The following is a 24,281-nucleotide window of genomic DNA, read 5'->3' as shown; positions in this document are numbered from 1 at the left end:
ACCCAGCTATTTTCTTATACGGCCTTATGAAGCATGTCTAGTTTGAATGGCCTCGTCCTCTGGCGGTGCCCGTTTACTAGCTACGTGATGATTGGATTACACAGGCGCAGAGTAGAGCCGCATGTCGGCTCAACGCAGCCACTCACTCTCACTCTTTCATTCCTTTCTGATTAGTCATCTTCAGCATGCACGTGCAAACTGAGTCAAGACTCCTGAAAGAAAGTGGAGAGAGCATTGTGCCTTGGTACACTGTAACTCCCCCCGCCCGCCTCTCCACACACACACACACACACACACACACACACACACACACACACACACATGCACACACACCCCCAACACCAGTAGAGCTAATCTGTCATTAGACCTCCAGATTCTCAGCCTTGGAGAGCTCTCTGCATTTGTTCCAGACAGACTGTGCTCGCTGAAATGATCTCATTCTGAAGGACACACCTTCATACTTTCTCCTTAAGCCTTGTGCTGCAGTAATGCGTCTGGATTGTGGACACTATTTGGGATGTGTTGTTGTGGCTTTTATCTTGGTAATCTGTTTGGGAAGGACAGTTCTGGAATGTAAGACAAAGCAGCAAAGTATGACGGTGAGGAGGTGTGTGTGCGTGCATACGTGTGTGCGCGCCGACGGTGTGAAGCGTATTTATTTAGACGTCACGCTGCCAGCAGGACGTTACCCACTGCCCTTATGCACCGACCACATTGCAACTACAGGCTTGCAAAAACTCTGTAACTTTGTTGTTACTATCATAACCAGTTGTTATGTGTCCCCAAATGATACTTCCCTTTTTGATCCTTCACAGAGAGCACCCACACACTCTGAATGTGCCTACGGCCTCTAGTGGCCACAGAGACCGAGCAGCATGTTATTTCTTTTTGCAAGTGTGTTTTTCCAAAGTTTCCATCAAAGCCAGAGCATCATCAGACATCAAAGAGGCAGATTGTGGGTTCCCTAGTTTCCAGGGAAGCGCTGTGGCCAAGAACCCAGTGAAGCTCGACAGAACAGCGTTCGCTTGTCCTCCCCTCTTCCCTGGCCCTTGTTTGTTTGACTCATTTGCTCCCTGACAAGTATAAAGAGCCGGCCCCCTCGTTAGGCTAACGAAGGCCACAACAACTGTTGGATTTGGGTAGCACGCTCAGCTGGCTCCGACTCATGGGGGGTGGGGGGGAGGGTAAGCAGAGAACACACTGGTAGATATAGTGAGGGAAAGATAAAGGGGCAAACTGAGGGAGAGAGAGAGAGACAGAAGTTGAGCAGCGTCTTTGTGATGTTCCCGGAACATTGCTCAGTGACCCAGTCGGCCCGAGCAGAGTTGGTGGTGGATGTTGTGTACGACGTGCCACAGAGAGGCTCTCGTGGTTTGGGGTGGACCTCATCAGCTGATTGGCTCCCTCGCCGGTCATGTGCTCGAAGGACACCGATGAGCTTCCCCCCCTTGAAGCGAGACCTTGTTGGTGGTCCAGAAAAATGCGTGAGACACAGGGGTGGGGGGTTATGAAACACTAGACACAGTAGTCGGTGTAGATGAAACTTTTTTTTTTTTCTCCCCCCCTTCATCTTTTGAATATCTGCGCCTTGTGCATCTGGTGAACAGGCCTGCAACACTTCAGCCAGCATTTTCCACATTTGTATCAACTTGCTCTGTAAGGGAATGCGGTGTTTCCTGCTCTGTTAAATTCCCTACAAAAGAGCAGACCCACCTGATTAAAAATGTCTCATGATACTGCAATGCCGACTGTCTCAGGACCTCAGGACTTTGACTTGCTGCCAGAGCTGCTTCTGGGCTCACCCAGACTCCTACACATCCCCTCATTATGGCTGTCATGGGCCGCACAGTGCTGCAGTATAGAAACACACACACGCATACAAACATGCATCCCACTGAATATTTACCTACTGAACAGTGTGAGAGATTTAATATACAAAAGTCTCGGGTGCCCATAAATGACACCGGTTTAATGGCTTCTGACTCATTGTTAGTAATATATGCATGATTTAGCCTATATTTAAATCCATATTAAAGAAATAGTACTATACTACTCACAGTTGGGGGGAAAAAAAGCATGGGAGCTTTTTGACAGATGAAAGGGACTTCTTTTTTTCCGGTGGAAAAGAAATTGTGGGTGACACTTCCGTGACAAACGGTGATGCATTAGTTCGACTGAGCCTAATAGTTTTGCTCATATTACTTTCGACTAACTTCAGACAACTTCTTGTGGTTAAATACCTCGACTAACCCCAGCAGTGGAAGCCGCAGCGGCTGACAGATCTGAGAGCGGAGCCCCCGTAGACGGGGTCCAGCAGCAGAGGGTGTCACACCAGGAAGCCAGCGCTCTGGCCGGGTGTTTGGCCGACAGCGCGGACCCCCTGCTCTGGGTAATGGGAAGCAGTCTTCCTGTTAAATGTGGTGGAGAGAAGTAAATTACTGGGGTGCAGCTGTCGACAGGCAGGCTAGCTGGCATGGTGGAGGGGGGGGGGGGACCAGGAGGCTGAGGGAGGTGACACCTCCACTATTCGCCTCCTTTCGCGGCAAGCCCGCTGTGTGCTTATTTTGCTGTGCAGAGTCCGCCTGCTCGCCGCAACTGTGGTGCTTAGCAGAGCTCTCTGTCTCCGTTACACTCACTCTGTTCCCTTTTTGTCTGCGTCGTTTCCTCACTGTCTTCATCTCTGTCCTTCCTCTTGTTCTCTTCTCTTCATTCTTACTCCCACATTCTTCCCTTTCTTCTCGTCTTTACCCCCTCTTTGCCCTTAGCTCATGCCTACCCCCACAAGCTCACACACATCCCCCCCCCCGCGGTCCTCCCCCACTTCCAGTGCACGCTCCCCACCCACCACCCTGTTGCTAGGATAATGACCCTGCTGACAGCTCAGACCCATGGCGGAAGCGGCTATGGACCAGCGAAACGCTCCCGGTCTCTGACATCAATCACATCACTGGCTCCTCTCTGCAGTTTAGGGAGGGTCGGGGAGACGGAGAAATGAAAGGGATGCTCAGCTGTCTGCTGACTGAGAGCTGACTGTATGCTCTATGTGTTACATTCTTTGTGCACATTTCTTTGTACTGTTACTTAGAAATATGTTTGACAAGGAAATCAAAAGCAGATTAGCAGCATTAGGAAGTCAGCGACCTTGGATTTTTTCAACAGCTGGAGACTTACCTGTCTTAGAAAAAAAAAAAAAAAAAAAAAGATCCTCTAGATATTATTCCTCCCTGGTTGGACGGTGTTAACCATCCCGCACACTGGTCATTGAAAGTTCATTGGCACTAATTTGGTCTAAATAATGTGTGTTTATTTGTTTGTCATGCAGTAACCCAGTTAACTAATCCATGGACTGCTTGTTTACCCAGGGAGAGGGGGCAAATCCCAGCCCCAGTGTGGCAGGGGGGAACTTCCCACAGTGTCTCTATGGTAATCAGCAGGTGTCACTCACCATGGAGAAGAAGTGAGGGCTTTCTTACGAGCGTGAGAAAGAGGGGCAGCCTCCATCGCACCCCCAACCCCCTTGCTTCTTTTTTTTTTTTTTTTTTCCACGTTAGGGTAGCGGCAGCAGCAGCAGCAGCAACCCTAGTGACAGAGAAAGAGGGGGATAAGGGGAAGAGACAGAGAAGGCTAGATTGGAGACCGGGGTGGCACTTCAACACAACCTGTTGATGCTGCTGCCAAAGCCCTGGCAATGGAGCCCCCTCATCCAGCTGCATGGGAGAGAGAAAGGCCGACAAAAGACTTTTGGGGAACGGGGGTGTCAGGAAGACATTAAGTGGGAGAAAGAACGGAAGGAGTCCAAACTCCTGTATAGTTTAGGATGGCATGCGAGCCTCGCGCTGCCTTATATGGTCACAGCGAGTCGGGTAGACGGGTGCTCGGGCAGCATGAGAAGCTGAGTTCAGTGCCCCGCGGCTCAGAGCTGGGCACGGCGAAGGCGGAGTTTGTCGTTGCCGGGGCTCAGCGGTGACCCCCCGCATCAGGGAGCCCCCCTCTCCTCTGGAGCGGGCAGCCCGCGGCTCATTAAGATGCAGGGCACAGGGTGGCAGGCCGCAGCTGCAGCCTACAGGCAGAACCCCGGCAGAAAAGGGCCGAAGGGATGGCGGGGGCGGCTGAGGAAAAACCAACAAAAGACGAAGCCCCCTCTCCCCCTCCTCCCTCGCTTTGGAGTTCTAATTCCCTAATCCTCAACCTCCGCCCACCCCCCCCACCCCCTCTTCCCATCCGATTCTCACCACTCAAACACACACACACACACACACACATGCACAGTTCATGCAGTTACCACTGGCTCCCTTCCTCTCATCCCCAAGCCATGAATGGCCAGACGGGGACAAAACCCAACAGCAGCCCTCTCAGGAAGTCCAACCACTGGGTGTGGGCACAGAGAGGCACATTTTGTCTGACCCTCTCTTGGTTCCTCTCACTCTGTGTGAGATCGTTTACCCACTTGCAGCGCGAGTGTGCGCATGGTTTATCTAGAGCCAAATGACTACGGTGGTCCTCTTTGTTTTGAGATTATTGTTTTGAAATTTTTTTATTAAAACCCCGTGAAGTAGAAAGAGACAGGAGAGGACGGCGGAGAGAAAGGGATGATGTGCAACAAAGCTGTTAGTTTGGTTACATTATTGGGACACTGTGGCCTCTCTTCTGGGACCCGCTTGATGAATGCTACATGATGTGTCTTATTAAAAGCCAACAAGCCGCTGCAGCTGGGACCTCAGCATTCCTGTCGTTGTCACATAGAGACGGATAGAACAGGACGCTCCTCGGAAACAACCACTAACCTCTGTCACTCCCTCTTCTGTTTAAAGTGTTCCACATTTTTTTTCCTTTTATTCAGTGACTCCCCAATAAACCTTAAGGTTCGGGCCTCTTGCGCGAAGTCGACTTGCAAATTGAGTGAAACCGTGTCAAAAGAAAGCGTTCGTGCAAGCTCTGCTACGTCAGTCCTTCTCGCTAGTCTTAAATCTAAAGTTGCACACATTCTGGTAATATTTTCAGCATGCGGGATGGAACAATGTCCCGTCCTTGCTTTACTTTGTCCAAAGTCAAACTCTGAGCATCGCAAACCGGTCCACGCAAACATACGGGGGCCTCGTATTTGATAAATGCGCGCATAAGCGAACAAGACGACGGTCCACCGTTTACAGCTGTGGCCAAACCTGTTTCCCCCCCCTCCTCCTTTACCTTGTTGTGCGTGTTTGCGTTTGGGGTATAGAGGGTGTGGCGACGGCATGCTGGAGCTGTCCACACGCAGGGCCATGCAGCAGTTGGCAAATAAAGATGAATTCTGTTGTGTTTGGCAGCGGTTCTCCGTTCATTATTTTCCACTTTGCCCAGCGCGTGTCCCAGCCCTCAGCAGCTGCTTGTCATGTAAAGACACTCTATCAGGTCCTGACAGCTCCTCCCATGCACACACATGCGCACACACAGCGCGCATGGCTCATGCACACTTCACTTGCGCTCGCACCCCCTCCGCTCATAGCCGTACATATGTGGGGAACATATGTAGTGATCTGTCTCACTACCACTCCGCTCAGCACAGCTCTCCTCACACTGTGTAGCTTTCTCATCCCCTCCAGTTCTCTCATCTCTCATCCCGTGTCAAATCAGTCTTCCCATTCTCCCGTCCTTCCCCTAATTAGCTTGAGTTGAGCCACATGTCTGCTGCCACACTTTACTTTTATTTTTCTGGGACACAGATCATGTAGAGGATTTCCTCACAGAGTAGAAAGTTTTTTTGTGTTTTTTTTTTTCCCTCTGTGTATGTGTGTGTTTGTCTAAACCAGACACTTGAAGTAAGTTTTATCTTATCTAGGTTGTGGTCAGTCTGTCTGTTGGCCACTTTCCTGTTTTGGAGAGCATGTTGACATCAAAAGGGTTTAGTTTACTGGAAGGCTGTGATGATGAACTGACTTAAAAGCAGAACGCTCTCCTGCGTTGTTATGAGGCCCATTGTCCTTTGTCAGCAGTCTGCGTCGCGTTTCTCGGTGTACACAGGATGTATTTAGGTCCTACTCCGAAAAGCCCTGAAGTCGAGATGTGTTTAAATATTTAAAACGGCTATAAATAGAAATACAGCATTTTAGTTAATGAATCATTTTAGCGTGGTTTTATGTTGCCGGTCCTGCTTAACACTCCTTATAAATAATCCCCATTGTAATGTAATTCTGTGACCACATTTACGCTCTTAAGTGTGTTTAAGTGAACAATAAAAAACCCAGCTGTCAGTTTCACTTTCTCATCTTGTGAAGTGTTTTAAGAAAAGCCTGTGTGGAAAGTACAACCGAATAAAAGTAGAAGGGGAAATGTGTGTGTGTGTGTGTTTGTGTGCGTGTGTGTGTGTGTGTATATATGGGAAGCTGACAAGGGTCATCTTTGTTGTTTATGCTCTGAGCGCAGACTGTTTAGGTGGCGGTGGGGGGAGGGGGGGAGACGTGGAGACTCACACACTTTGAGACAACCGGATATAGCCGCTTCCACTCTTGTCATGTGACCCTGTTTGTGGTCACAGACGGGGAAGTTGTCGTGTCCTCTTGTCTAGAAGGAGTGTGGACAGCGTTGTAGTGTAGTGCTAAGGATGTGGACAGTCTTTTGATGTCAAATGCATTGTAGAAATATATTAGATGCCTTAGTGTTTTTTTTTGCATCCAATTACAGTATGATAGCTGTTTTTTTCCCCATTACATAAGAGGATTAGATCTTAAATTTTACCTTGTTTCATGAACTTATTTACCACCTTGTGTGCTTTGTTTTGTCTTTACCCAGTGGCCACACACACTCACTGATTTCGTAATCTAACAATTGTCAGTGACTGAGAACATCGTGGCTGGCATCATCTCTGCGACGCCGACGCGATGAAGGCCACCCCAGCGTGACATGCTGTCTGCTAACACAGTACACGTCACGTCCTCGTGCTCCTGCGTCATCGCACGCGACCACCCATGCTTCTTCTCATAGGTGCTATGAATCAGCAGCGCTGGCGGGAAAAGCTCTAAACCTTCCAAACTGAATGTTGTTGCAATCTGTCACACAACAAATACCTTTCGCTGCTCAGGAGGGAGCGCGCGCGCACGAATGCATTTTCACGTGCGTGCACATAAACACCTGTCTCTGCCCATCAGGATCTGAGACCACGTACAGTCTGGAAGTGATTTGCTGCATTCCTGCTGCCAAACTAAAACTTCTAAACTGAAACTTTATTCTGTCGCTGGCGAGACGAGCGTGTGTGTTGAGCCTCCGTCTCGTGTCGCGGTGTCAGGTAGGGGGCTCATTATGCTGCCTCTGCATTGTGCACATACTGTCCTCAGTGTTGGCTGGCATGGACTATAGCTCGGGGATATGGGTCAGCCAAAACCTGACCAGGGAGCGAGGCACCAGCTGGGGCCCAGCTGAGGAAAACAAGGCTCGATACGGAGAGCTCAGGAGACTCTGCGGCTGCTGATTTAGGCGACCGACGTTTGCTGCTCGGTCTCTTGATTTAACTACGTGTACTCTTAAATGGCACCTCTTTTTGTTGCTTTAATCATTCAGGATTTCATGCTAACCGTGTCTCCGAGCACTGTTATGCTGAAGTAAGGGAGTCTGGCTCTTTTGAAGGCTCGTGATAAATAACCCCCGTGCTTGCGAATTCTCCAGGGACCAGCACATGTGGGTGACTGATGGAGAAGTTGATTGGCGAGGCTTGTAGTTTGAAACAGACAAACGACTCATCACGGTAATTGTGTTACATTGAAACAGGCATGAGGGAAATCCGACCAACGGACTCCTGCCCTCGTGTGTTTCAATTACGCAGCCACGTCCAAACCGCGGACGGCTTTGTTTAAAGGCGGGGAGAGTGGCAATCTGACGTCTGACAAAGTCGAGCTAATTTCTAAATGAGCCGCATTTGGCGCAAAAATACTTGCTCTGCAGAAAACTAGATGAAAAATCTCCTCCCGTGTCATGATGGAAAATGTAATAACATATTGGACATCTGCTGTGGATTGAAGACTAAAGTATATTGTGCTCAAGGACAGATCCCCCAGTGTTGTGAACGGTGCCACCACCTTGCCAGTCACAGTAAATCAGGTGTTTTTACACAGACAGCGCGTTTTACAAGGTTTCATCTTTGCCGTTTTTACTTAAGTGTCCTCCCCCCCCCCCTCCGCCTCGTTTTGTTCTGGTCAGAAAGAGCCACATTGAGGATGTCCTATTAGAGGTTGGTGTTCATGACATCGCCTTATGAGGAAATGTAGAAAAAGACGCAGCAATAGGAAGTTCATAATTTTGAGATGTCTGAAGTGTCAAATCTAGAAAAGTGGCATTCAGCCAGTGTTACTAATTCATGTGATTTCTTTAAATATTTTATAAGGACGTGCTCTGCTCTGTCTGATCTGTTATCATTTTCATCAGTGCGAAGTGTGTGTTTGAAGGAGGGTAACAGAAGCTCGTATTGACAGATCTTCTGCCTCTCCACACACACACGTATCACACTTCTACGTTAGAGGAAATGGGGCAATTAAGGACAGCTTGGTACGGCTCTGCATGGGGTTAATATGCGGCTCCGTAATTAAAAATAAATTACAGTTTTCCTGTATAAATATTCAAGTTCCACTCCGCTGTGTGCCACTGCCTTGTTATGGTATGTAAGCTGTTTTTTTTTTTTCTTTTTTCTCCCCGTCTGCACAACATCTGGCGCAACATTTCCTGAAGCATCACCGGAATAAATTGAGTTTCGTCTGCCTAAGAGAGATTCATTTGTGTGACTCTAGTGTGTCTAAGTGAATGGGATGGACACGCACGGCTTGAGCTCATGGCCGTTGTCTAGAAAAGTTTCATTTGAAGATTGGAATTGAGGCTTTGGCGAACGTGATGCTGGCGTTAGGGAAAGACGGATGGGAAATTTTTAAATGGAAGCCCACCGAACGTACACATCAGCAGTACCTCTGCATTTATTTATTTATTTTCTTTACATAAAACGTTTTGTTGCTCCGGAAACGGCTGCGCAGATTTAGATGAACTGCTTAAAGACATGTGACTCGGGTGAAAAACGGCAGTGGCTGACAAAGTTTGAAAATGAAAGAAATCTAAGTGAGTAATTTCAGCACTGTATTTTAAGCACATGTAATCCCAGCTGCAGGTTTTTGTCTAAAGTGGGTAACGTTAGTCAACTTGGATCATAAATTTGAACTTGCCAGTTCAAGAAAAGCTTGAGACGGGCTTTTTAATTTAGATCGAATGTTCCCTGAATGTCGGCATTGCAGTTCAGCCCTGAAAAGGAGACATTACCGGGTGACAGAAAGAGTCCTGACTCCTGCTTAAACCAGCATTTGTCCTGCTGCTGACCTACACTGAAAAAACGACAGTGACAAGATGGTCATTTTAGTGCGCACTTGTGAATAGCATAATAATTAGAAACGAGTTCCTCTGCTGGGGATTATTAAAAAGAGAGAAGGAAACCGTTCTGTCATCACTCATGAAACCGCGGTGTAAACAGGTGAACGGATATTTTATATATAAAAAAAAAAATCTACTACTGTAACTCAACTGCCCTTTTCGATCTCTTTTTCATATCAGGAGAATACATCAAGACCTGGAGGCCGAGGTATTTTCTCCTGAAGAGTGATGGTACATTCATTGGCTACAAAGAGCGACCACAAGATGTTGACCAGCTGGAAACCCCCTTAAATAACTTCTCGGTAGCACGTGAGTATCTGCTTCAGAGAAACCACCGCATTTTTTCCCCTCCGTTTCTTGGCAGCTTCTTTTACTCTTATTTTGTTTGCTGCTTTTCGTTGTTTGTGCTTACATCGGTGTAACAGACACATTTACACGTTTGGATTTTACGCGCCTCTGTCTGCACTACAAAGTAATTATTAACATTTGAAGGTAATCACGCCCGGGACGAAGGTATGAGAGGAAATCATGTGTAATATTAAAAGCTAGCATACGTTTTATAATACTAAATGAATGAGGAGTGAACTTTACAAATTAGCTGTAGGACCGGTTATATATTTCAGCCTCTCCATCCCTCTTCTCTGTATGCGCCTTTACCCGAATTCAGTTTTTATGGTGTGACAGAAAATAACAAATAAGAAATAAATGCCCAGAGCAGCCCCAGCTCACTCCATCTTCACATCAGAGAAAGTTGCCGCGATAAGCCGTGCAGATGACTGAACACAGCAATTAGACAGCATACTGTTTGTTTAACAAAATGTTTCCTCCGCGACACTCTTGAGTTATCGTGGCTATTAGCCGCCTGATTTCAAGTATTTATCTGGGTCCCGGCTTGGCTTTGGATTTTTTTTTTGTCACCACTGCGACCCCACCGCAGAGGACACATGGTGCGACGCCGCTGACGGGGCGGCTGCAGCTGGATTACATATTCACCCTGATGGAGCCATGTTGGATCTCAGTGGTGGTCCACTCCGAGTCCTCCATCTATCAGGCAGAGGCCATTTTGTGTCACGTTCTGACATATTTGCTGACATGTTTCATTTGGGAACAGATGTTAGTGCGATGGAGGTGCAGATGGAAGTCTCTGCTTTGTAAATTCAGTTATTAGACTGTTGTGAGTAATTGTTTTACAAACTGCTTACAAGACAATTATTTGCTCCATAAGTGTGGAAACTGAACGAAATGCAATAATAGAAGGACGTGATTTATTTTTTCCAACTATGAAAAAATGAGAACTCAAACACGCGAAACATTTCCTCAAACGGTCTGCTGCTTTTTGTTGCTTTTGTGTCACCTTATTGTTTTGGGTTAGTTCTGTTTGTCAACAACACATTCAAATTGGTAGTTATAGAATATATTTTTCATCACTAGCCCGAGACATAGTATTATTGTAGTTATATATAGTATATTCAAGTATATTCAACTGCACGACTGAACGGAATTATATTAGAATATTTTCATTTGTTCCTTAATTCTACGTACGTCTCGATTTTATTTATTACAACTCCTATTCCAAATTAAGTTCCAAGCACATATGAGCTAATGTAACATTTTGAAGGGGCTGATGAGTTGAGGATCATAGTTGTTTTCTTCCACCGAAGCGCACCTGTTCTTTTCCAAATTGGCCAACAGTGTCTGTTCGGGTGGCGATAAAGATAAATGGCTATAACTGTGGGTCTGTCTCTCCCCTCTGCTCCCCTACACACTGGCCCTTCTCTTCATCTCCCTCCCGTCCCTCCCTGGCTGTGGTCAGAGTGCCAGCTGATGAAGACGGAACGGCCCAAGCCCAACACATTTATCATCCGCTGCCTGCAGTGGACCACTGTCATCGAGCGCACTTTCCACGTGGAGACCCCCGAGGAGAGGCAAGCGAGAAGCACACACTACTTTACTCACAGAGCAGTGAATCACAAATCATTTACATGTTAGGAGCCGGCCCCTGCCACTAGAACGCAGTCTAGCCGTTCAAGGGTTTTGTTTTTCTGTCGCGGGGAAGCGTACACAAACATTCGGTCATTGTTATACACTCGCATAAGGACCACTGGCTATTGGCAGAACTCACACTTGAAATTGCCTTCCTGTTGATAAGAAGACAATTATGTGATTGGGCTGCTGGGCTTGCATGATGGCAAATGGGCTGATGTAATCTCCATGCTGCTTGTGTCTCCCTCAGGGAAGAATGGACCAAAGCCATCCAGGCAGTGGCTGAAGGCCTACAGAAACAAGAGGAGGAGATGATGGACTCCTCTCCGGACCCCATGGACATGGAGGTCTACCTGACCAAACCCAGACTCAAAGTGGTACTGGCCAATTAACACTCTACGTGTCTTTTGCCCATTATCCCCACCGATCTCTCTCCATTTACTTACAAGCATGAATAACCGCCATCATGGAACTCAATTACCTATTTTTGTCCTTTGTGCAAGTGCCTTATTTGCACTTGCACAAAGCTTCTACCCGGTTTTCCCTCGGCTCCCCCAGCTTCTTTCTCAAAATCAGCAGTGGGTGGCTTAGCACCAGATAGCATGTCCACTAGGTTTCACAACCCCCACATGTTTCAAGACATAAAGGTCCAAGGCCACCGGATTGGATGTCCCCCACACAACCATTTTCAGCATTCTGCTCGGTGCCGGGGGTCACAGGTTAACTGAGACACTACCACATATAGGCCAAACCATTAGAGGAGTGGAAATTGCTCAGTGGGTGAAACGGTGCCTTAAATGCTTCAGTGTTGTTGTCAGTGGGATTGTGTGTCTTGGTGTTCTGGTTAGGTCTTGAGTTTGTTAATGTTCCTGTTTGTAACCAGATGCCACTTTCCCCTCCTCTGGCTTTGCAGACTATGCACGACTTTGAATACCTCAAACTCCTGGGAAAAGGCACTTTTGGCAAAGTTATTCTGGTAAAGGAGAAGGCCACAGGACGCTACTACGCCATGAAGATCCTGAAGAAGGAGGTGATCGTAGCAAAAGTGAGTGGTTGCCAGTGAACGAGTGAAGGGGTGAAGGCACACTGGGGGTTTAGGGGGCAGTGGAGAAATGGCTGATACCTAAATAGTTAGCTATTGTAAGACTTGCACAAACACTCTTTGTTCCATTTTTTTTACCCCCAGGATGAAGTGGCACACACACTCACAGAGAACAGAGTCCTCCAGAATTCAAAGCATCCGTTCTTGACAGTAAGGAGCCCCTCCATATACCTAAACCGAACCTTATTTTAACCCTTTGAGATCCTCAGGAGCCTCTTCAGTCTAACCTGGCAGCATTCATTCGGAAAAGTGGGGCAGTTTCACCGGGAACGTTTTGAATAGCCGTGCTCACAAAGACCGCAATCGAATGTGGCCCTTTATAGTAAAACTTTGCATTCATTTTTTTTTTTTTTTTTTTATCAGTTAACCCTTTCTCTTTAAGTTTGAGTTCTATTGTAGTGAAAAGCCCCAAATTGTTAGGTCTGAGTGGTAGGTGGAGAAAGCACGTGAGGTGCAATGGATTGTACCAATGTCACACGACTCTTGTTAAAATGCTCAACACACTGGATGATCTATGTTGTACTTTACCTCCATTTCTCATCTCTTTAAACATTTATTTGAAAAATAGCTGAAAGTGCAGATCTGCATCATGTGTTGTGATATTTAAATGTCAGCTTCCTCTAGCTGGAATGATCAACTTCTGCTTAGAGCGTTTTTCATTCATTTATTCATTTATTTTTCGCAGGGACTGAAATACTCCTTCCAGACACATGATCGCCTGTGCTTTGTTATGGAGTATGCAAACGGCGGCGAGGTAAACTGTCTTAACCGTTGCTAAGTGTGCATCATTGTGTCTCCAAGAACCCACTGGAGTATGCTTCATCAATGTTAATTTTCCCGTTTCTCCCGGACTGACCAACACGCCTTTGCTTTGTGATTTCTCGTTGTCAGCTCTTCTTCCATCTCTCGAGGGACCGGGTATTCTCAGAGGAGCGGGCACGGTTCTACGGTGCGGAGATAGTTTCGGCGCTGGACTACCTGCACGCTGAAAGAAACGTGGTTTATCGAGATTTAAAGGTACACACTTCCTGTCATCCTCGCTGTCCGCCTCTCCCTGTGCCTTTTTTCCTTTCCCCCCTCTTCTTCCCTTCGTTCCTCCCTCCCTCCACTGGTTAGGATATAAATAGGGTTTGCCTCCATCCAGTGCGGTGACAGTGGCCAGAGTTTATTGATCTGCCTCCCCCAGATCAGACTCCAGACCTCACTGCAGCTGGAAGGAAGCTTGATCTGTGCATTACTGCAGCTAAACAGAGACGACCGCCAGCGCTGTTGGAGCAGATCGCAACTGCCTCCTGTGCCGGCAGCGCACAGGCCTCAGCGTGGGATATTTGCGCTTTGAATGCGTTTGACGTCATTTTATATGTAGCGCTTTTTTAAGATAGGGAAGAGTGATTGCGATCAGAACTGTAGTTTTCTAAAGATGGCATGCCGATTGATAAGAGTTTGTTTGGGTTTTCGAGTGCTTTTTTGGGAGATTATCAGCGCGGCGGTAGGCATCAGTACCGCTACTACTTCCAGCTGATAAAACCGTACCAGCCAGGTCAGCACAGCTCTCCCTCCCTCCCTCCCTCCCTCCTTCCCCTCCCTCTCTCCCTTGGGTTTATGAGGCAGGCTCCCAGCCTGCTAGGGTTCTCCTGAAAATGCCAGGGTAGCAAGATTGGAGGATGTGCTGACTCTGGCCGGGCGCTGCTGGCCACGTGTGAGCTACAGCTGCCAGGTGACTTTAACTGAGAGAGAGAGAGAGAGAGACGGTTAGGAGGGAGGACGTGCTGATATTAAAAGGCCACGGAGCCTCAAGTCATGACACTGCATGATGCACGTCCTTTAGTTCGGCGTACTTGTGCATGTGGTCTCCTGGTGCATTTTCGTTTTTGTGCTTGCATCTTCAGTCTCTGCGCTAAAGCGAGGATATGACAACATCCAAAAACAGAAACTGCAGAAGTTGAGCAAGGAAGTATTGTTTGGGTATGTTGAGGTGGAAGTGTCAAAAAGAGAAGAGGTTATAAAAGTTGATAGAGAAGTAGCCCTCTGTTATGCTCGCAGTCACTATCACACATCACGACAACTCCCAAATAACAAAGAGAAAGAAAACATGGGTGTACGGGGATTTTTAGAAGTGCAATGTTAGTTTAACCGACATAGGGGGAGGTTTTTGTCACACTGAAACCAACCTTAAATAGTTTACTTGATTACCGATTCATCATTTATACCATTTTAATATATTTTTATATATTTTATATATATTAAGAGGAAACGCTAATATACGTCTTTTCTCCTCAGCTGGAAAACCTCATGCTGGACAAAGACGGACACATAAAGATCACAGATTTTGGCCTGTGCAAGGAGGGGATCAAAGATGGCGCCACCATGAAGACGTTCTGTGGGACACCAGAGTACCTTGCGCCCGAGGTAAACGCATCCGTGGTTCGCTTTACCTGAAATCTTGAGTTTCCTTGCCACAGAACCAGTTTTGTGTAGCCCAGTCAGGCCAGTTTAGAGCTTCCAGGTCTCTATTACATTCGTCATTTGGGGTTTCGATGATGGTGGAGAGCACTGTCTTAACACGTCTGTCCAAAATATTTTACTAGTATTGATATCTGGTGACTGTTAAGGGCGTCACGCATCTTTTGCTGCCTGACAGACGATTGAGCAAACGCTCCTGCGTTGTTGAGGAAAAATTCATTGATTAGGTCTCTTTCCTCCTCTATTTAGATCTTTATTTTCATTTGAGCATTTTTATATTCCATTGATCTAAATGAAGATGTGGAGCACGGCGATGAACGCCGGTCCGCGTGACAAAAAGGCTGCGTGCGTTGCCGGACATTAATGTACGAGAAGCATTTGGAAGAAAGGGCAGCTGTCCCAAAATGCCTCGCTAATCTCCAGCCCGAAGTTGAGTTAATGAGTGTGCCGTGTGCCCAGGGCAGGGCAGCGCCGCTCTCATATTTGCTGTATGCTGAGGGGTGTGGCTTCTCACTGTTGCGTGCAGGTATGACAAGTGCTGGAGTGGGCCGTGTAACCCGATATTTCATTGTGAGTGTTTGCCGTGTGAGTAAGTACGTGGGTGTCTGCGCTTGCCCCTTTGCCTGCTGTCGTAAAAAAAAATGTTTTCCGGAAGGAGGGCGACCGTGTTGACACAGTTGCCGCGTCGTTGTTTTTAGCCCCCATTTGGAATTTTCTGTTTGGTGGAGGAGGTGGCGTAATTGGCTGACGGCATCTTGGGGAAACGTGAGCTTCCGGCCCTGGAAGAAAAAAAAAAAAGAAAAAAAAAAAAGACCACATTGGCTACAGCTGTTGTGTGGCACCAGAGGAGGCGCAGCCCCCCACTGCTGCTTGGGATGCCTCACCTGACCTGGCAGACTCCGCACTGGTGTGAGCACGCCATCCCCCAGAGCTTCACACGGCCCGACAGGAACACATTCATGTCATTTTCTTTACACCGTTCAGACTAAACTCTAAACTAAGCTCCGGGACCGTAGAGGCGAAAAAAAATCGAGGCTGGTCTCGCATCTGAAAGTTTACTTCCTCTCACCTGGACAAACATTCAAATGATGGGTTTATCGTTCATAGGTCTATAAACCCTTTGTAAACACTCCTTCCAGCGCTCCACCTGCCTCGCCAAAGCTCTTCCTGGCCCCTCTTCGCTCCTCCACAGAGCGGCGCAGCCCATGACAGCTTCAACCTCGGCAGCGGAGAGCAGGGAGACATCAGGGGGCGTTGCCGTGGCAACAAGGTCGCTGGCGAGCGTCTCTATGGAGTGCGGGCCAGGCAGTGTTACAGGTTGTTCTGCAGTAAACAATGACCTTGTTGTGTGTGCTGCACAGGAATGCTGTAACGTCTGGGAATATTCCACCCAGAGCGGAGAGAAAGAGAGGGAGGGAGAGAAGGGGAGGACAGACCCAGAGAGCAATGGCTTGACCAGCTTGTCTCTGGAGTGAGGAGTGGGACAAATTTCTCTTTTTAAGTCTCGTAAGTAGCTGCGAGAGAGTACCCATTATTGGCCGAGCGAACGGGCTTTTAGGGAACATCCACAAAGAACAAACGCGGACAGGTTTAATCTAGCCGCTGCCACCGATCCGGATTCACCATCCTGAAAGATTAATGCCTGACAGCGTAGACTTTTGCGAGCAGGAAAAGGTGCAGTATGCACAGTAGAGGTTCAAAGCAGCAGCAAGTGTGTCTTTTATACTCTGTCTCCTCCCTCTCTCCTCCCCTGTCTCTTCTCCTTCGAGGCAGGGTAACAGTATTAGTTTGGGGCCCCGGCAGGCAGGGAAGCAGTCCTGGTTACGTATATGAGGGATGAGCTTGGCTCCTGCGCTCCTGGCAGCTTCACAGCTGTGGTGCTCTTCTACATATATGGGGCAGCTGCAGGCCCAGCTGTCGCACGGTGTGAATCACACGACAGCAGCGCTGGAAATAGAGACGGCCCAGTAATCCTAGCCCCACACCGGCTTCACGTTTCTTCCCCCTGCCCTCGCAGTCCTCCTCCTCCTCCTCGACGCTCGCCGCTCGCCGCAGCACCAGGGGCCGAATGCAATGCAAGCACATGCGTGGCGTCCGCGTGCGCACACACACAGCAGTTTGGTTCCTTTTACGGACACATCCTTCCATCTGTTTTCCAGGACCCCCTTTCCCCGTCTGCGCTCCGATGAGTCCGTGTCCAATTCTATTAATCCGCCCCCCATCTTTTTATCTAAGTTGCTATTCTTAGGGTCTGAATTACCTGGCATCACGCTGCTCAAGGTTTAAGAGAACAGACTGTTCTCCTTGTCTTGATTTCACCTTCAACATCCGCCTGGCGAGGTAGAATCCAGTACAAGTCCCCGGAGACCTTGGAACAACTCCGCTCAGCACACATTAGTCATGCAACAGGTTGCGCTGTTCACTAAGCACAACACTGGAGGAGTTTGTCTCATTAAGAACTGTCAAGGAAAGTCATCTTATGGAAGGAGTAAGACTAAATATGTCCCTTTCTGCTTGTGTTTTTTAAGTCGCGTGTTTGTCGCCGCACATTTTGCTTATTTAAGCGACCCACACCTCTGCTGCTTGTTGATCTGGATGTGTGTATGTGTGGAAGGCCCTGTGGTGATTAAATATGCAGGGCTCCGGGGGGAAACTCTATCCTTGCTCCTAATGTGAGATGTGAGTCAGTGTTGGCTGGGGCTGCCTCTAGAGCTCTGACCAGTGGAGGGAGCAGGTGATTCTGTCGGTGGTGGGATGATGGGGACAACCCGTGCTTTAGTGTTTGTGTATCCAGCTTACAGAGCTGCTGTCTTCACAGAGTTTTGACGTACAACTTAATTAGTTGAGCCGGTTGAGCAAAAGCAGAGTGACATTTTTTTAATTTTTAATTTTAGCCCTGCACATCTGTATATGAATCCCACTTTAAGACATCATGGAACAACAGTGCGTACATAAAATAGCTCAAACATTATCTACCCTCCATCCTCAAGGTACTTGAAGACAATGATTACGGCCGTGCTGTGGACTGGTGGGGTCTCGGCGTGGTGATGTACGAGATGATGTGTGGCAGGCTGCCTTTCTACAACCAGGACCACGAGAAGCTGTTCGAGCTCATCCTCATGGAGGACATCCGTTTCCCTCGGACACTCGGCCCTGAGGGACGCTCACTGCTCTCTGGTCTCCTGAAGAAAGACCCAATGCAAAGGTGAGAACCTCTACCTTGTCCTCAGCTGTAGTGACTCATGTATCATTTTCTTTTTTTAAGGGTAAAGTAGCTGAAAAAGTGATGAATTATCAGCCTCCTTAACGATCTTCGTCCTGATTTAACCTCCTGTACTTGTGTTTCCAGGTTAGGGGGAGGGCCTGATGACGCCAAGGAAATCATGCAGCACAAGTTCTTTGCTGGGATCGAATGGCAAGATGTTTATGAGAAGAAGGTGAGTTTCTGAAATGTTGCTGATGCCGCGATTCCCTCTCTCGTCCTCTTGTCTCCATCTTGGAAAGCTGGCGTTTCCCTCAGTGATCGATACAATTAAGTGACTTGAAGTGAAACCATCTAGAATAGATCATCATCAGACTGGCAACTGTCTCCAAACCGACCGACGGCTCTGACGCGCTGATGCATTTGTGTCGTCTTTCCTCTCCAACAGCTGGTCCCGCCGTTTAAGCCCCAAGTTACCTCGGAGACGGACACGCGATATTTTGACGAGGAGTTCACAGCACAAACCATCACTATTACGCCACCCGGACAAGGTAACATCAAACGAATGTTCTTCTAAACAAGCGCGCGCACGGTCTGATTTGCTTGTGTGATTTAGGCAAACCGCAAACGATGTAGCTCTTCGTTTTGTTTTCGCGCTTAATGATGTTTGTTTGCGATACGCTGATGGGTCGTGTGAGAAAATAGCCAGCACACTTGTGTAGTAAAGTTCCTAGTCAGACACCAGAGTACACTTTAATTTCACTCAAGATGAAAGTAACCACTTCAGGGAAACCCTTAAATCAGTTGTTGGTATTTCCTTGTAGTTTATATTAAAGCGTAAATTGCGTGACTCATTTTATAGACTTTTGTACCGTGTTCCCTGGCTAATGTTTGAGTTAGTTGTGAGAAGCTTATAAAGGTGAGTAGTAGAAAGCGTTCTGCAGCCCTGCCCCTCTCCCTTGAGAGCAGTCTGCCCTCTCCTGGAGAGCCAGCGTCACTGACATTAAAGTATTGTTCCTCCATAAAGTCCTCAAATCCTTGTGAATGGTCTTTCCGTGTAGATGATTATTAATTATTTTTTTAAAGGAAAACGGTGTCATAATTAAAAGTGGTTAAATTGCAATATATTGGGCTATTGAGACTGATGACACAGAGAGAAACAGGACAGGTTTTAGGATTCATGCTACCATCGGGTATGACATTTATTTCGCTCGATCAAACTAGACGATCAAACTAAATCAGATAAATTGCACCATTAAGTCTCTCAGTTGCACTTATATGGACACTAATAATTATATAATAACCCAATCGGAAGAGAAATGCCTCATGTAGCGCCTAATAACCATGTAAGCACATGATCCCATCCATTTCTCTGGCTGACGGCTTGTGAACAAATATAGCTTATGAGACAGTTTTTTTTTTTAAAACATCCATGTTAATAGTTTGTGGAATCTGATTAGAATTACTTCAGAAGGAGTGAAGATATACCTCTGTACCTCTGCAGAGCCTCGGGGTCGCAGGCCCCCTGTTGAAGGCCTTTGTCTTAGATCACAGTTGAGTGTAGTGTGTTTAGGCTGTAGGAGTAAATCAAATGTACATGTATTTCTACTAGGAGTCAACATTGTGGCCAAAAATCCTACGACATCTGTACACTGATATCACACATTTGAAATAATGGGATATTTGGGTTGTTATGCCAGTGCCCAAAATACCTTACAGATAAAATAGTAATAATAATAATAATAATGTATCAAATATTTCTATAAACTGCCCTGTTCATCAGTTTGTAACATTACAATGGTCAATGTTTAACCTGCTACCAAGGTAAAATTGATATGGGAAATGGTTAAAGTCTTAGATCAGACAACTATTTGTTGCCTCATTGTGTGTATTGTCATATGATTCACCCCTGGCTGACTTCACCAAGAACTGACAGACTGTTTAATCTCCATCCCCAGATGACAGTATGGAGTCCTTTGACAGCGAGCGGAGACCTCACTTCCCTCAGTTCTCCTACTCTGCCAGTGGGACGGCCTAAACGACTCTCAAACATTCCTCTGGTCCCACCATCTCCCCTCACCCGACCCGACTGCACTCTCGAAAAAAAGACGGGCACCGCAGCCCCCGTCCTCCCAGCATTGTCTGCGCACGCTGTCGATGGATGCAACCGTCACAAATCTGCAAGTTGTGTTTTACAGGAAGGAGGAAATGCAAGATAAAACAAAGATAACTGTGGCTGCTCTGTGTGGCCTTTGAAGACTGACCACAGAGATAACACTACCCTGCATTTCCTGGTTGTTATGTTGTATACAGAGCAGGCACCCATACACCATAATGAATGGGGAAATGTAGTCATGTTATGCACAAATTAGGCCACTGCTATAAAACCATGAATCATGAAAAGGGTCATTTATATTGAACATATACAATGAAATACAAGTCAACCATTTCAAATAGAGAGTAGGCATGCTGTGGACCAAAAAAAAAAAAAGAGAAAAAAAAATCATGTGAGCAGAGAGTGTGTTGTTTGTTGAGTGGGTGATAAATCCATGTTTTCCCGAGTCCGTTCAGACATTTTTTTGGCTTCATAAGTGAATGTACCGTATCAAATAAAGTCAATCTTCCTGCATACTCATGAGTTGTAACACATGGCTAATTCTCCTGAGACTGAAATGCCATCTTCTGGAAAGGTTTTTTTTTTTCGTTTTTTAATCACCTTCCTTCTACCCCGATACGAAACTGACACTAGTCGGTCCGTTGTATTATCATGTCACACCGTGTTGGGTCTGATAGGTCAGGTGTGCATTACAGTCTGGTATGAGGAATGGCAGACATGCAAAGAATGCACCGACGTTATTAATCATTAAGGCGTACGCCCGCCTGCAGTGGATTCCTTTTGTTACTGTTTGCACATTGAGAGACCCTCAGTTTCCTGTTCAGGATAATAAATAGCCTCTCCAGCTTCCCCCCCTGAAGTAAGTGCTTATAGTTCCTGATGCCTTTTTTTTTATCTCGATGCTGTTCTGCAGACACCTCTCAGTTTCCCTCTGATCGGGTCCTCTCGGTATGACCCATCAGAAACTCTTTCTCTCCTTTGGGTTTTTCCTCCATGTACAGTACACTATTGGGTGTTTTCCACCCAGTGCATTCACTGCAGCCTCAATGAGGTCTCTTTAACATAATACACTTCTTTCGGAATACTTCGCAAGCAAACTGGGCTTCAGGGGAAAACACACAAAGAGTCATCTTTGATTTGCTACTTTAGGGGACTTCTATCCCTTCACGAGCTTCTGAGTTATTTATATGAGACCAGCATTGATTAAAAATGAGTTTTACTGTGCCAATGATATGCACTTTGCTGCCCCAAAAATGATTGTATTTGGACTCTGTTTTGTACTTTATGGTTGGTAAAGACTAAATTAGCTTTTTTTTTTTTTTTTTTTTTTTTTTTTTTTTTTTTTTGTAATATGAATTCAAATGTTGTGCATTGAAATAAAACCCAATTTGCTTGTTTGGATGATTTCTCCCCCTTTTTAAAGTCGGCTGAGGCTAAACTGAGACTGTTTGGAAGTGAAACTCTTCTTTCAACGTGCGCTCGAGAGTTTCCAAAAGCACTTCGATATTTTTAAGATGACAGATAATCATTTTTTTTTTCCTTCAAAAAGTGCATAATACCTTATTGAATGTAATGGTTTTTATGATATTGTTTTCTCTTCAATCGTTTTGCAGACTTTTGTTCGGTCTTTGAATCTGTTTGTTACTTATTCCTATGCACTCTCACCCTTTTGCTGTCACCTTCTGAAAATAGGGAAATTCATTTTATACTTTTTTTTTTTTTGTACCCGCCCTCCCGTATTCCCTGAGACCTGAGGACACCAGCTTTAGTAAACAAATAATATAAACTTTGTACACTGTTTTTACATGTTTCTTTCAAATTGATGAAATAAAAGGTCTTAACAACGTCTGCGTGGACTCGTCCTTTATTGTGAAATCTCAACGTTCTTTAGGCATAAAATAATACAACTTGACAATAAGCCAAGGAATATCATAACTGGCCAAATAAACATTGTGGGGAAACAAAAAGTGTTCACATGTTAGTCTTTGTAATCACATTATTTGCTGTATTTTTCCACATTTTTTTTTCTAGATTATAATGTCCTTCCTGCTCATTGTTTGAGGTGTAAAAATAAATAGTGTGATGTCTTTAGTAGTAATAGTAGTAGTAATTTACTTTCACCGTCCTTCACCAAATGAGAAAAAGAAATTACGAAAAGTAGGAGTTTTTTGTTTGCCTAAACCTCTGTATCTAAACCGTGATCACACCCCGCAAATAAAACATGGCTAAGTGTGCGAGACAAATGTTCCAAACTCTCGCTGGCTCTGGCTGTGTCTTGGCCGTGTTCTCCGCCTCTGCAAGGCTGCTCAGGTCTGTGGCTCCACAGCTGGCCTGAGATGAGCAGAGATGCTCCCCCCGGGGCCTCGGGCAGATGGTACGGTCTCTGGAGCAGATGTTGACAGCCAGGGCTAACAGTCTGTCTCTTGGCCAGCTGCAGTGCACATCATCACACGGTGAGACCGAGGTTTGGCCCAGTGTGGCGCTCACCTGACAACCATCCCTTTACTCCACTCCAGCTGCACTGCCCAAAACACGGCGCACAGCTTGGCCTCCCCTGGGGGAGGTGTAGTCACTCAGCTCCTCACTTCTTATCCATAGAAGCAAAAGTATATCTCAGAGAAATGTATAGTAAGTGTAGACTGGTATCAATATCATGTTATTGAATGAGTAGGCATTTTTACTCCTGTTTAAAGGCAGCAATGAGGCACAAAAAAAAATGACTATCTTGTTTAAAATAAGAAGATTTTGAGAGATGCGAGACATTCAAAAGAAGCTGCAACGCAAAATAAAGAGGATGCACTTTTACTTGAGAAACATTTCCCTGCAATGATCATACAGAAAAGCAGGGAAAGTACAAACTCAGCTATGCGGAGACAGGCCTGGAGCTTGTTAATGGACACCTCAGCACGGCTGCTTTATCCAGTGCAGGTTTCAAATGTGGCTCAAGGAAGAAAGTGGTAAAGTAAGATGAAAGCAAATTTAATGTTAAAGCTAAGGCCCCTGGACACAAGTCGAGCCTGTTGACTACGGACCCCTTTAGTACAATAAGAGCGGGACTGTAGTGGATGATTTGGATTTTCGACAAACTGTGCAAAAAATTTGATTTTTATGTGTAACAAGTAATATTTAACATTTATGAACATGCTGTTTTCACTCTATGCCTCACATTGGCCCACATGACTCATTTATGTATTTCTCTCTCTCTTTTTTAAGCTACTTCTAACACATTCAGAAATGTGAATGTGTGATGAATGGGATGAATGAATGGTGACTATATAAACACAGAGAGACACTGTGACTTTGTTGCTTCTTGGCAACTACTTAAATCAATCCAGTCTAGTGGCTAAACTTTCATTGAAGAGTAGCCACACTGTAAATTGGACCTAAAGCGCCATCTAGCGGAATATTAAGCTTCCGTCAAAGGTATTTCCGTTTAGGTTACTATTATTCATACACACACAAAGGTTATGTTGGATTAAAATTGGGTAGGTAGCCAGCTCACTGAAAACTGGACCGAAGTTGCGGAATGATGTTATGGTCTATTGTTTCTCAATCCCCGTGCAAAGCTTTTAGCAAAGAATATTTAGACTACTGACTGATCAAATTCCGTTTATTCTTTCAGTACCAACCCTTTCTTACTGTGTCTGACTGGCCGCTTGTCACAGTATTCAAGTTATGAAAAAAGGAAAAGTGACACATTAGATAAACAAAGTCCTGTCTGGCCTGGCAGTGAATACAGCCGCAGATCGTCTATGAAAGCGGTGACTCACAGCATAGTAAATAATGTTCTCCTACTTTACGCATGCGCTTTACGCTTCCAATTTTATTTGACCAAGAAATGACATAAAATCCATCTGAAGTCCCTACAGCATATTCTGTCTATGCTGTCTACGTGGATTAGGTAATCATCATATGATTTTTTTTGACTTGTTAGATTGTACATATAATATCCTTATAATAAGGGAAATACATTAACGTTTAAAACAGATTAATTTTATTAGTCACTTACATTGTAAAGTTATTCATGCCGGCCTACT

At 46.0% G+C, this 24,281-nt stretch overlaps 1 protein-coding gene across 3 annotated transcripts in view; it reads left to right on the top strand.

The window, feature by feature from the left end:
* Positions 1-22,090, top strand: part of akt1 (v-akt murine thymoma viral oncogene homolog 1) — a 29,880-nt gene extending 7,790 nt beyond the window's left edge. For 2 of the 3 annotated variants that reach the window (XM_047611099.1, XM_047611100.1), the window contains exons 3-14: positions 9,559-9,687; positions 11,192-11,303; positions 11,612-11,738; positions 12,275-12,406; positions 12,548-12,613; positions 13,149-13,217; positions 13,355-13,480; positions 14,744-14,872; positions 17,917-18,131; positions 18,276-18,363; positions 18,577-18,679; positions 20,087-22,090. In XM_047611099.1, the coding sequence (XP_047467055.1) occupies positions 9,559-9,687; positions 11,192-11,303; positions 11,612-11,738; positions 12,275-12,406; positions 12,548-12,613; positions 13,149-13,217; positions 13,355-13,480; positions 14,744-14,872; positions 17,917-18,131; positions 18,276-18,363; positions 18,577-18,679; positions 20,087-20,166 (1,376 nt within the window). In that variant the 3' untranslated portion in view covers positions 20,167-22,090. Of the gene's footprint in view, positions 1-9,558; positions 9,688-11,191; positions 11,304-11,611; positions 11,739-12,274; positions 12,407-12,547; positions 12,614-13,148; positions 13,218-13,354; positions 13,481-14,743; positions 14,873-17,916; positions 18,136-18,275; positions 18,364-18,576; positions 18,680-20,086 lie in introns of those variants that run through there. The other variant, XM_047611101.1, reaches the window with a different exon arrangement.
* The last annotated feature ends 2,191 nt before the right edge of the window (positions 22,091-24,281 follow it).

This window comes from Mugil cephalus, chromosome 17 (assembly GCF_022458985.1).
Source record: "Mugil cephalus isolate CIBA_MC_2020 chromosome 17, CIBA_Mcephalus_1.1, whole genome shotgun sequence".
Lineage (NCBI taxonomy): Eukaryota > Metazoa > Chordata > Actinopteri > Mugiliformes > Mugilidae > Mugil > Mugil cephalus.
This window is presented reverse-complemented; position numbering and strand designations above follow the sequence as displayed.